This window comes from Macaca fascicularis, chromosome 4 (genome assembly GCF_037993035.2).
Source record: "Macaca fascicularis isolate 582-1 chromosome 4, T2T-MFA8v1.1".
Classification (NCBI taxonomy): domain Eukaryota; kingdom Metazoa; phylum Chordata; class Mammalia; order Primates; family Cercopithecidae; genus Macaca; species Macaca fascicularis.
Window position 1 is genome coordinate 42,613,949 of NC_088378.1, and position 13,935 is coordinate 42,627,883.

The 13,935-nt window shown below is 43.3% G+C and overlaps 1 protein-coding gene across 5 annotated transcripts in view; it reads right to left on the minus strand.

Moving 5' to 3' along the window:
* NHSL1 (NHS like 1) overlaps positions 1-13,935 on the minus strand; it is a 234,648-nt gene that overhangs the window by 149,120 nt on the left and 71,593 nt on the right. For 2 of the 5 annotated variants that reach the window (XM_005551966.4, XM_005551965.4), the window contains exon 1: positions 462-1,324. The exons of the other annotated variants lie outside the window; for them this stretch is intronic. In XM_005551966.4, coding sequence (XP_005552023.3) covers positions 462-663 — 202 coding nt within the window. In that variant the 5' untranslated portion in view covers positions 664-1,324. Of the gene's footprint in view, positions 1-461; positions 1,325-13,935 lie in introns of those variants that run through there. 5 annotated transcript variants of the gene reach the window in all.

The following is a 13,935-nucleotide window of genomic DNA, read 5'->3' on the forward strand; positions in this document are numbered from 1 at the left end:
CGCGTGTTCATTTTCCTTGATGTCATAGCCCAACACCAGCTTAATTCAAGCATTCATGTAATTCATCAATCTTAGAAGAAGGATGCAAGAAGACTATGTACGATTCCTGAAGTTTTCTCAGTGCAGTTTTACAAGAGCTCCACGTTCTAGCCCCAGATTGCTATAAGGGCAGGAGATTCTCTTTGGGGTGGTGGTTTATCATTGAACTTTTCATAAGTCACATGAGCATGTGGCTCTGATGGAGGGAGGGAGGCTGCCAAGAACAAATAACAGCTACTTTATCCTTCTTTGAATGATACAGGATACAAGCTCAAGCTGAATCGCTGAATTCCAATACAAAAACAAACATTTCAAAAGAAACTCCTAATGGGGGCAAAAATCATGAAGGGGGAGTGATAGAAACAAAGAATTGTACATAACAAACTTTTTCAAATGTTTAAATTTTTAAAAAATCGAGTCACCTTTTCTGGGCTGGGCTCTGTATATCCAGTTTTCGTCATCCACTTCCACCTGCTGCCCACAAACCGAGAGCTCTCCATCACTGCGAAACAGCCTCTTTGTCTGCCTGGACAAGGAGGAGAAATTTATCCAACTCACAGCACGTGAGAGAGAACCTGCATTCGGCTTGAGTCTGAAGGAACCTGAAGAGCCTTCCTTTTTCATCTTCTTTTCAAAATCAACTAGAGACAAAGAACAGACCAGCAAACAAAACGCTGGGTTTTTTGCATTGGCCCAGGACCTCTCCACACGCCTGCTGTTTCCCTCTTAGACAACGCTGATAGTCAGGCACGGCATTATCCAAAAAGACGGCTTCTGTGTCACCCAATTAAAAAGAAAGGGAAAAGGAGGGATTAAGAAAGAAAAGAAAAATGTTTTACCCTAGCCACACTGTGGACTCCGTTTCTAGATCAGCGATATCCACGGCCAAAAAATAATAAATAAATAAAAGTATAATTTAAAAAATGAAACAGGGTGTTCATTTCAGGAGCACTTGTCAGGACTTTGCAAAACACAAAGCCAGGGCACTCCGACTCTTTGGTGTGTCCCTAGCATCCCAAACTGTAATCCTACTCCACTCCTGGGCATCTTTCCCCACCAGGGCAGAAAGCCAGCTGTCGGTTGCAGAAAGCAGGAACTCCTCGCCCTAGAGAAAAAGATTCAGGGTCAAGCCAGGCACCCAGTTTACAGTTCACCCACACGGTCACTTGGGAGAAATCAAAGAGCTCAGCTCACTCGCCCTAGCACAGGGCAGAATCATAAACCGCCCACTTGCTCTCCTTCCCGTCTGTGAAGCGCTCGTTAAGAGCCGCAGGACTCCGCAAACAATAAAACCGGCTGCGTGGCTATTGCTTGGATTACAGAGCAAGCACTCCTGCGAAAGATGATAGGCTTTCCTGACACCAAACGCACCTCATTGGAGACAGAAAACTCCGCCTCTCCACAGTCAATACTTCAGTGGCAGCTCAAACTTCTGAACTTTAGCGCAGTTAGGGGTATGCAAGTCTGTGCAGAATACAGACTTCTGGGCACAAAGAAAAAGAACTTGATTATTAATTATCAAACCATACTTCTGAAACTACAATTTTGAGAAGGGGCTTAATACAGTATATAAATATAGATACATCCAACATTCCTAGATGTATTTAGGAATGTCCATCATTTAAGGAAACATACTTCCAAAGAGAATATAATGGACCCCAGCTTCCAACAAAGGTGAAACGCAGCCATTATTGTACCTGTTATTGTCACTCCTGCCTGTCACCAGCAGCCAGAGTGTGGGACTGAGGATTCTCCTCTGCCCTATCACTGGGAGCCCCTGGGGGTTATTCCTCTCCAATCTTGAATGATCATCCTATCACAAAGAGTCATCAGAGAGCTATACTAGTGGCACTTAGCTGCAGGCTCTAGCCCTGAGCTTCCTCTGCAAACTACCTAGAGCCATAAGTTGCAATGCATTTGGGTGTAGCATTTCACCCAAGGCTAACTTACTGCAATTGCATAGTCATAGGGGTGTTCGAAGTCCCTGCAACTTTCCATCATAGAAACTTGGGTCGGCATCTCCTTCCCCCAAGTGTTATTTGGAGTAAAGCAAATAAGCAACAAGTAGAGAACTAGGTCTCGCAGCACTTTGCTTTACTCAGCATCGATCAAATACATTAAACCTAACAAACTGCAATAGAAAATAAACTTTGATTAAAAATTTTAAAACAAGGATTTTGCATCATACATCTACTCAAATTCACTGAGATTTTAAGAAAAAGGCTCTACAAGCTTACTGGGACAGCCACACTTGTAGAAGATAGTCAGAAGTTCTACAAAGTTTTCCTAGGATGGGCAGTTCATATTATACCATGTAAATAATGACAGAGAACAGGTACTACTAAGGGAGAAGCTACAAAGCAGCCTCAGTTTAAAAGCTAAAAGAGTCCTTGAGATCACATAGTTTAAACTCCTTGATTTTCAGATAGGAAAGCTCAGGCCCAGAGAAAGTATGTTCATACCCAATGTCACATAGAGGAGTCAGTAATGAAGACCAGGCTGCATCTGACACCACTGGGATCAGAGATTCACACACTTACCAGGGATGCTTGCTATATCACCAAGTGCTCTGGGTCTATTTCAATTATTAATTGGAATAATATCTCCACTTTGACTACCACTGTAAAGGCAAAGGTAAAATATTTGTGCATAACACCAGTGGCTAACATCAAACATCCACTCTCTTCTTTCTGAGTAGAAAGCACTTTTTGAGAGTCTCAAAATATAAAAGGAAAAGTAAAAAACGACCATCTCACCAGAAAAATCCATTAATGTCCCAAATGCTGTTTACCATTTCATTGGTTCACGAGACCCCCTGCCACACATCTGTGCACACTCAAAGGATCCATGGAACCCAAGCAATAAACACAATTCTCTTCTCCCTACTCTCCACGGCTGCATTTTTAATTTAAAAATATCTGGCTGGACATGGTGGTTTACGTCTATAAACCCAGCACTTTGGGAGACCAAGGTAGATGAATCGTTTGAGCTCAGGAGTTCAAGCCCAGCCTGGGAAACATGGCAAAACCCTGTGTCTACAAATAATACCCACCAAAAAGAAAAAAAAAATTAGTCATGCATGTTAGTACTTGCCTGTGGTCCCAGCTACTCAGGAGGCTGAGGGAGGAGGATCACTTGAGCCCAGGAAATTGAGGCTTCAGTGAGCAGTGGTTGCATCACTGCACTCTAGCCTGGGCAACAGAATGAGACCCTGTCTCAAAAAATAAATAAATAAGAAAAATAAAAAATTATATATATGCTTAAACCTTGTGCTGTTTTTTTTGGGTTTTTTTTGTTTTTTTTTTTTGTTTTTTTGAGATGGAGTTTCCCTCTTGTTGCCCAGGCTGGAATGCAATGGCACGCTCTCGGCTCACCACAACCTCCGCCTCCCAGGTACAAGTGATTCTCCTGCCTCAGCCTCCTGAGTAGCTGGGATTACAGGCATGTGCCACCACACCTAGCTAATTTTGTATTTTTACTAGACATGGGGTTTCTCCATGTTGGTCAGGCTGGTCTCGAACTCCTAACCTCAGGTGATCCACCCGCCTCAGCCTCCCAAAGTGCTGGGATTACAGATGTGAGCCACCGTGCCCGGCCCAAGTGCTGTTCTGTATTTACCAGAAGGGCTGCTGAGCGCTTTCCTCAACTCTTCCTCCGTGGAGTGTGCATACATACAGCAGCAAAGGTCAATTGGTGTCATTAGTAACTGGCGTGTTTTCCTCTAGTGCCCCCATCCCTGTATACATCAAGGAAAGGTTTAATAGGAGAAGCTAAAGGAACATTTCCTGCCAAGCAGCCAAAAACAATAACTAGTCCATTCGGGGACTAGACTTATGACTCTCCCTCAAAGTAAGTGCCCACTTATGCCAGATTTCCAGAAACCGTGCACCCACAAATCATAAGGCCTAGGGATACGTTTGCATAATAACCAGTTCTCTGTCTACTGGCTAGTGCATATTTCTGTTATAATGGGCCTTGATTATTAAATCTTCATTTATCTAAGAAAGTCAAATAAATTAACTACTTTTACAACTGGATCAGAGTTCCTGTTGGTCAAGAGAATATAATGGTTTAAATCAGCTTTGTAGGTAATATTTAGATTTTAACTCTGCATATTAGATATATACTCTAATTAGCTGAGAACATCCTAAGTGGGCTTCTTAAGAAGCTACTATATTGACTCAAGCTATATTTGTTTAGCAACCACGATGAGCCCTACATTTTAGTTATGTGGATTATCAACCCAAGAGCCATACCAATCACCCCTCCCAGCAGTAGGTCCAAGGCTACTTTGTGCCATATGCTTCCTGTATATTATTGCTAATCTTCACAATAACCCTGCCATGGAAAATCCCTACATTTCTTTCTTTATTTATTTTGATGCAGAATCTCACTCTGTCCCTCAGGCTGGAGCACATGATCTTGGCTCACTGCAACCTTTGCCTCCTGGGTTCAAGCAATTTTCTTTCCTCAGCCTCCCAAGTAGGTGGAACTACAGGCACGCGCCTCCACGCCTGGATAATTTTTGTATTTTTAGTATAGACGGGATTTTGCCATGTTGGTCAGGCTGGTCTCAAACTCCTGATGTCAGGTGATCTGCCCACCTCAGCCTCCCAAAGTGCTGGGATTACAGGCATGACCCACCGCTCCCCACCCACAAATCCCTACTTTTACAGTAATTTTTTTTTAAGTAACTTCAGCTATAATCTTCGAAGTAATGAAAACATCTTAATGTAGCTATTTTTCCGCAAGAAAATCTACATTAGACTGCCTTGTCCCCATGTGGGACAGACGTGCTGAACAGATTTTATCCGCCTTCCTTACCGCGCTGCGCTGCCCCCTCCCCTCTCACTGTCAGGCTGTCAAATTCGAACTTCTGCTGTCATCACATGTGCCAATAACTGCTCCCTTCCTACCACTTTGCCACTGCTGAGCTTCAGGCCTTAGGAATCAAATAAACAGGATTGTTTAAATTACATGTTTAGTGGGAGTTAATGAGGGCTCACGGAATAAAAGGCAGAGCCTCTGTGGAAGGGCTTTGTCGCAGCTGCCTTTGGCCAGCACCCATCTCCTTCACCAGCAGGATGGAAGCCCCAGGGTTGAAATGGCTGGAGAAGCAGACCCTGCATAATGACCCCCAGGTGGATCTTTACACCACGTTTATGATCAATAGAATCTTTTATATTAAGTTCTCTGCATTTGAGGGTCACTTACCCATCACTGCTGACAAAGGGACAAGAAATTACTCTATATTACTCTATATATTTCAGAAATGATGTAAGTAATACATTAAGGAAAAGTTAACTATAAAAACTGGAGGCATCAGAATAAATTACCAGAGGAAGTTCTAGAATCATCTCCTTTGGGAATTCCTAAGTCAAATGCCCATTAATTTGGAAAGATTTATTTGTGCTTCTACCAAGAGTCAAAGGAACAGACTGATATGTTTGGAAGGTTCTTGCCATAAGACGCAATATTTTATGTTTCAACATATACTGCATCCTTAAAAAGGAGTTTATCATAAATGAAAGTTGGAGACTTAATAAAAAGTGTTAAAGAGGACAAGATACAGGATTAGACAAACCTTTCAATGCAACCAGGCATGTAATTGCTCTACTCGCCATCTGTGTAAACTGCCAGCCAAAAATAGGAACTAATTTCAAGTGCCATCAGTTTTTTGGCCTCACAGGCCACAAATGAGCACTGTGACTTTTCACTTCCATGTGTAGCTTGCCTGCCCTGTCAAACCTAGAGAAGAGAACAAGAGAGGCCGCACCCTGAAGTTAGAAATCAATGGGAAAACACGGCTGGATTGCGAGAGCAGCTGGGGTTGGCTGGTTTGACTGGGAGTGAGGCGCATAAACAGAAGGCATGTGAACAGAGACAAAGGTGCAAAGAGAATCACATAGAGCAGAGAGGAGGACTGCTCTCTATGGTGTCACATTCTGAGTGGCCCTGCCTGGGCTGGGAGCAGTGAAGTGTGCCTCTCATCAGATTACCGCATGAGTCACCCGGACAACCCACAGGGGCCTTTAGCTTAGGACAGGGTACAGTAGGTTTTCCAACTATCATCTCCTGTGAATAATTTAACAGTAGACTTAAATGGAAATCTTTCTATGAGGTAATTTGTACACACGAATAATGAAAGCTTATCTCAATATCAAAAGTAAATACTTTGAGCCAGATATTTATAACTAGAAAAACAAAACCACCAAACCGTATTACCCCCAGGACCACAGCAAACACACTCCCCATAGTACATTAAATCCTTCTTCCTTTATCCACCTTTCCACCCACCAAGGAATGGAACCAGTGATTGTACTCCAGAAAGAAGTCATGGAAGGCAAAACACAGCTAATCACCTATTCAGAGCTGGTCCCGTTTTCAGGTTGCCCACAACTACCACTGCTTTAATACTTAAAAGAAGGAAAAGCACTGACTTCTCATTAAACCCTGGCTTTAAAAGCCACAGTGCCTTCAATGGAATTAATAGTGCTGTTCCCCTCAAAGGGAAAGACTCAACACAAACATTTATGCATATGTATCACCACCAGCCCAACTCCCACGTTTCAAAGTCTTCATGCCTGCAAAGGGCGAACAGATCTGACATCCTAAGCCTTAGCCGCACTGTCCCCATGGGATCACTTGATACAGGAGCAATATGGCAGATTATTGTTCTCAGTCCCCTGAGGTGCGAGGGGATAAAGGATGTCGCCGGTACGGAAGCCGCCACTGACAGAGAACATGGACGTCAGAGGCTTGGTAAGCAGTACACAACCAAGAATGCGACATCTGCACCAACTTTCACCAAGAAAATGTCCCCAGTCTAAGGGGTTCAGATTACAAGAAACCCTAAAACGGCATCAACTTTGAGATTCTTCTGATACAAGAAGACCAAGGGCAAACTTACTCTGAGATCAAAATAAAATTCCAAATAAATAATTTTTTTAAAAATAATAACTTCCTTTGTTCTTGATACCTTTCCTATAGCCTCTCCTGTGATCACTGTAGTTATTATTTTTTTCTATCTACTCAACCAGTTTTTTTTTTTTTTTTTTTTTTTTTTGCAAATTGTATTAAGCATCTAAAATCACAGGAGAGCTTATTGAAATGCAGAGTGTGATTCAGGTCTGGGGAAGGGACTGAAATTCTGAACTCCCAGAAGTGCCCAAGTGATGCTAGTGCACAGACCAGGTTTAAGTTAGCACAGTGCTAGACTATAATGCCCTCTGAGGCCAGGGAGCTCATCTGTCATCTTCCTGTCCCTTATAGCAGTGGTCCCCAACCTTTTTGGCACCAGGGACCAGTGTCGTGAAAGACCATTTTTCCATGGACAGCAGGGTAGGGGGTGGTTTCAGAATGAAACTGTTCCACCTCAGCTCATCAGCAGCATGAGATTCTCATAAGCAGTGTGCAACCTAGATCCCTGGCATGCATGGCTCACAACAGGGTTCGCACTCCTGTGAGAATCTAATGCCACTGCCCGTCTGACAGGAGGTGAAGCTCAGGCAGTCATGCTCACTTGCCCACAGCTCACCTCCTGCTGAGCGGCCCGGTTCCTACTAGGCCACAGCCCGGGGTTTGGGGACCCCTGCCTTATAAGACCTTACACACAGCTAACATTTAGCCAATGTTGGTTGACAGGGTGAAAAATGGAACCATCTGTCATTTCCATGTTACCTCTTTATTTTGATCTTAACAAGTTTCAGCGTAAGGAGATAAGTAGGCCTTTACAGCAACCACTCCTTTATCACTAAATCACAAAAAGCAAAAGTAAAATGTATAAACTGGCAAAAAGTATACAATCTGAATTAAAGGGTTAATAATAAAACCCCATCCATATGGCCATACTGTTTCACTTTGGGAAGAAAGAAGGTTATTAACTGATAGGCGTATGCTTTCCTTCATTTATTAGGACATCTTCACTGCTTCCATCCACCAAAACTTCCGAATCCAATGTTCCAGGCCAGCCCAGTGCAATCAACAGTGAGCCAAATCAAAAAGCAGCCCACATTCTACGTGATAATCCACACACAGGCTGGGACCTGCTGGGTTCTACTAGGTGAATTGAATTGCTCCATGCCAGTGGAAAAATGTTTTTACGTCAGTTTTTCCTAGTAGATGTTTAAGAAATTACAAAGAATTTTCCAATCGACCTTACGTGACCTTCTAAAGCATTTATTCTATTTAACTCTATCTTTAAAACTATACTCGCAATGGCGCTACAGTGCTTACACTGAATATATCCGACTTCTAACAGACATTTTATCAATTCAGCCTACTTTTACTGTGCTACGCCTACATACTAAATACATGTGACACATTGCTTGATACAAGCCGTGATTTCCAGTGAAGCAGATAAATCTTACTTTTAATGATTTATTAACAGAATTGAATATAAAGTAACTAAAATTAATCAGGAGCACCCAGTAAGCAAAAACATCGAGTATGTTTCCAAACAAGGAAAGAGACAGAAATGCAAAAACATATATTTAGGATTATTGCAGCTATGCATCAGTATGTGTGTCACCTCCAGAAATAGCAAATGTAATCCCAGTTACAGGGATCAGTTCAAATATTTATTGATCTCTATGCTAGAAGATGGGCCAGGGAGGCTGATTCTAAAGCAAAAAAAGATAGGGCCCTGCCCTACAGGAGTATTAAATGTGTTGTAGAAGACAGATATGCACAGTTACTTTCAATATACTGCAAAAAAACAAATGCAAGAAACAAGTAGTAGGCCCGAGTCAAGCCTCTGGGCTTCAGTAATTTCTTCGGGATGAGATGTGCTCTCTAGCTGAGTTTTCTAGTGGTTGGGAGATTTAGTCAACCAGTAGTGTGCTAGTAAACTGGCTTTCTGGGGCGGGGATGAGGGACGTGGGAAGTCATGACTTTTAATACATATTTCCCAATTTCCATGATATAAAGGCTCCCACTATGGCCACTTTCAAGTCACCAACAATTTAACAATCAGCCTGCTAAAATCTTGAAATTTAAGAACTGGCTCCCACAGTCAGTATGTGCTGGCTCCAGTACACCACTGAATTTGGCCAACACAATCATTTGGCAAACATAATGACTTGGTAGGAAATTAATCGCCCCATAATTACCAATTCTTTAAGTATTAGCATGGGTGGAGGGAGAGAAATCTATAAATGTTACCTGACATGGGAAAAAGAGATACATAGGTATGATTCAGTTAAGGATCTGGAGATGCGGATACTATCGTGGATTAGCTGGGTGGGCTATAAATGCAATCACATGTGTCCTTTCAAAGAGAGAAGCAGGGGGAGATTTCAGCCAGAAGAGGAAAAGGCAATGTGACCACAGAGGCTGAGATCGAAGTGATTCAGCCACTAGGGCTGGAAGCAGCAAAGAACAGGATCTTCCCTAGAAACTCTGGAGGGAGTGCAGCCCTGCCAACACTTTGATTTCAGACTTCTGGCCTCCAGAGCTATGAGGGAATAAATTTCCATTGTTTTAAGCCACCAAGTTTGCGGTGGTTTTTTAGAGCAGGTGTATAGGAAACTGATGCAGTGGAGTACCAATGGGAGTTTTGCAACCTGCTCTATCTTTAAGCATTTCTGTTCATTTTGTAAGAATTTGGAGATCTTTTGCACTCTTATACTTTTCTAGTTTTCTAATTCCTTTTCAGTCCTTTTTTGTTTGTTTATAAAAGCAAAAGTTTGGAAGACTAGATCTAACAGGGAATGAGTAGAGGCAGTTTAAGTTGCCAACAACTGGCAATTTAGAGAGATTTTTCACAGGCCTGGGCGTGGTTGCTCACACCTGTAATCCCAGCATTTTGGGAGGCAGAGGTGGGAGGATCACCTGAGGTCATAAGTTCAAGACCAGCCTGGCCAACATGGTGAAACCCCGTCTCTACTAAAAATACAAAAATTAGCTGGGCATGGTGGTGTCTGCCTCTAATCCCAGCTACTTGGGAGGCTGAGGCAGGAGAATTGCTTGAACACAGGAGACTGAGGTTGCAGTGAGCTGAGATCACGCCACTGTACTCCAGCCTGGGTGACAGAGTGAGACTCCGTCTCAAAAAAAAAAAGGAATTTTTGACAACAAAAAAAATCAAAGCAGGATCTGCAAGCATTTATACCAAGTGTTGTGAGGCAGTGACACTGGGCTGGTGTGGCCTCTGGCTCTTACTTTCTGAATCTTATAGTCCGCTCTGTCACATCAGAATGCTCTGACAAGGGGGAAAAAATGAGAAGTTTTGAGGTTCTACTTTTTTTTTTCCTTTGAGTCAGAGTCTTGCTCTGTTGCTCAGGCTGGAGTGCAGCGGCGTGATCTTGGCTTACTGCAGCCTCTGCCTTACAGGTTCAAGCGATTCTCGAGCCTCCACCTCCCAAGTAGCTAGGATTACAGGTGCCCACCACCATGCCTGGCTAATTTTTGTATTTTTAGTTGAGACAAGAGTTTCACCATGTTGGCCAGGCTGGTCTCGAACTCCTGATCTCAAGTGATTTGCCCGCCTCAGTCTCCCAAAGTGCTGGGATTATAGGCAGGAGCCACTGTGCCTGGCCCAAAGTGGCCTTAATTTAAAGAGTAGTTTTTAAATCACTGAGAATATGTAAATGGAATACAATAAATAATCTTCAGTTAATATCAGGACACTCCATTTCAAGACCAAAAAAATCCCTTTTGCCCTGGGGAATAACTGGATGAACATGAATGAGAATATAAAATATTTTAAAAAGAAAAGAAAAAAAGATGGGACCAAAAAAACTTCAAAAAATTTTGAAATCAGTAAGCAAACAGTCATAATGACCCATTGGCTGTCAGTCACACTGTTCTAGACAGATCACTGCTGCCATCTCGGTGGTGTAGATGTATTTGATAGGTGAAGGTACTGAGGAAGAATGTGATGAAGTATCTCACCTAAGGTCCTGAGCTGAGCATCGACCCAACCCCAAGTCAACAGCCTTCCCTCTGTGCTGAGGGCCACTGCCTGCGGGTGTCTCCCCTGGGCTACTGCCATGCCCTGGGAACCGGGCGACCTGCTTTTGGCTGTGCACCTTCAATCTGTCCTCCCCACCACCAGGCATACCATGCTCCACGCCTCCAGGCCCTTGACTCTTTATCTCCTCCATCTCTGGAACATTCCTCATCTTTTCCACCGGCTTTACTTTTTACTCACCCTTCAAAACTTCTGCCGGGAGCTGTCTCAATTTAAATAAGCAAATGTTTTTTGGGTCCTGTATCACTTAACTATTGCTGCCCCCCAAACTCCTGCAAAACCCAGTGGCTTCAAGCAGTCATCACTTACAATTTCTCAGAGCTAGTGGGTCATCTGGAGGGTAGTGAACCTCGGTTGAACTCGGCTGAGAGTGGCTATGCTCCAAAGTGGCTGTCCCTGTGTGCCCGAAAATGAGAAATTTCCTGGGACATGGAACTGCAGTTTTAAAATGCGGGCAGTCCTGGATACACCAGGATGGCTGGTCACCTTGGCGGTGACCTCCAGGTGTCCCTCCCCCTCCTAGGACTAGTAGGCCAGTCCAAGCTTGTCTTTTCCATGGCAATGGCACCAGAGAGCACCAGCTCAGCTGCAGAAGCTTCCTAGGCAAGAGGGCTACTCACATTCCACTGGCCAAAGCAGGTCATGTGCCCAAGCCCAGCATCACAGGGCAAGGAATTAACTCCACTTGCCCAAGGAAGTGGGGGCAAGGGGTGAATATTTCTGAATGTCATCTACCACAGGCACCTACTTGGGCAAGTTACCAAGGGTTAAAGGCTCCAAAAACACCACTCCTGACCTCAGGGATTGGGCTATGTGAGGTACCCCTGCTATGTGTCCCCATAACAGCCCACACAGAGAGATGCTGTGCTTCACCTGTGGCATCTGAAATTATGCATTTGCCATTCCAGACTGTAAACCACCCAAGAGAAAGAACTGAGGCTTTTGTCACCGTGTGCCCAGGACCCAGCATACAGTAAGCACTAAATTGATGTTTGTTAAACTGCACTGGTCCATCATATGCTGTTTATTGTCATGTTCAACTCTCTCCTGACAGATGAACTCAAGTTTCTTTACTGGATCTCCTTTGATATTCCCCCACATAAAAAGGTTGATTAGATACAGAGCCAGACAGCATATATTTTAAGGCTTTGCTAACTCTATAGTCCCTACTGCAACTACTCAATCTGCCATTGTAACAAAAAAGCAGCCAGACAACACATAAACAAAGGAGGGTAGCTGGGTTTCAATAAAACTTTATTTACAAAAACATGGCAGGTGCAGTGGCTCACACCTGTAATTCCAGCATTTAGGGAGGCCAAGGTGGGAGGATTACCTGAGGCCAGGAGTTGGAGAGCAGCCTGGACAACAAAGTGAGACACTCCCCACACCCCAACTCCCACCTCGTCTCTACAAAAAATAAAATGCGTTGGTTGTGGTGGTGCTCGCCTATAGTCCCAGCTACTCAGGAAGCTGAGGCAGGAAGATCACGTGAGCCTAGGAATTTGAGGCCGCAGTGAGTTATGAATGCACCACTGCACTCCAGCCTGGGCAACACAGCAAGATTTTATCTCAAGTAAATAAACAAATAAAATAATATTAAAAACTTTCCACTCACTCTGCAACTAAACTAATTCACCTGATCCTTTTCCTACAACCTTGTTTATGTAATTAAATGAACACTTCACAGCTGGATATATCTAAAAATTGATCTCTATGTCTCTATATTCAATCCGCAAATCTGATTAAGGGCACAGATGTTTGTGTTTCTCTCACATACTGTCTATTAAAATTTCACTCTTTTAAAACTTAAAAAATTTAAGATGACTTTATCTTTGTATATTTTTCTCTTCAGCTCAACAAATTTTTACAGCCACGTGCACTGCAACTCTCCCAACAGTCATCAAAATCCGTGAGTAGAAGAGCTATTTAGTGAAGGGGAATCCAATTTGACAATGACTACTTCAGTGGTCCCTGTGCGATTACTTTTGTTACAGTCCTAAAGTAATGAACTCATCTGATAAGGAGAAATGCAGAGAACAAAAGGCCTAAAGAACACTTAAGACACTCAGAAATTTGAGGTTGAAACACTTGTTCCCCAGGATCAAAACCGGGTATGTTAAACCAAGACAACTTCTATTACCATAATAGGCTACTTGAAGATATGCCATCAAGAAGAACGTCAAAGAAGGACGAAGTACCTCTACAAAGTAAACACCATGCCCTTTCCACTGATGGCAGACTGGAGTGGACTGATGGAAACTGGCAAGCACAAATGGAGACATTTGTTCCAAAGATTCTCCTTCCTAATCGTCCTCCTCCCAGCCCAGTCACGCAGGCATTTCCCTGAAACACAGGAAGAACTACAACAGAGCTGCCACAAAATGCACCTGTGTGGGTAAGGACCCCAGGGCCTTAATAGTTGTACTTACCCTTGGCTCTCATTTCTCTGCTTGAACCCCGACATGCTACAGACACCTGGGCCTCTATTTCTTAGAGTTGTTATGAAAACTAAGTGAGAAAGGCCCATTATTAGCACTCAGTAACTGAGAGGTTATTTTCAGCAACAGCAGGAACAGTCCTTGAAATAGATGTGGCTGGTGGACCAGCACAGATGATTAGTTACACCTGGTGTGTACAGGGAGCGGGAGGTGAGCTGGGATTGAGAGTCAGATTCCATCAGGAAATATTTCCCATCAGGGAGATATTTCACTCATGCCAGAATTACGAGGAAAAGAAGTGAGCACCCAAGTCTCACCTGTAATAATACAATTCTAAAAGTGACCAGCTTGTGTCATTTCACCTAGTTGTGAGGCATATTTTTCTTCACAGGATGTGAGGCAATGAATGGTTCAAAGAAAAGTGTGGAATTCCGACAACTTAAAAGAAATTACTACAAAAAGAGCACAAGCATAGCTACCTTATCT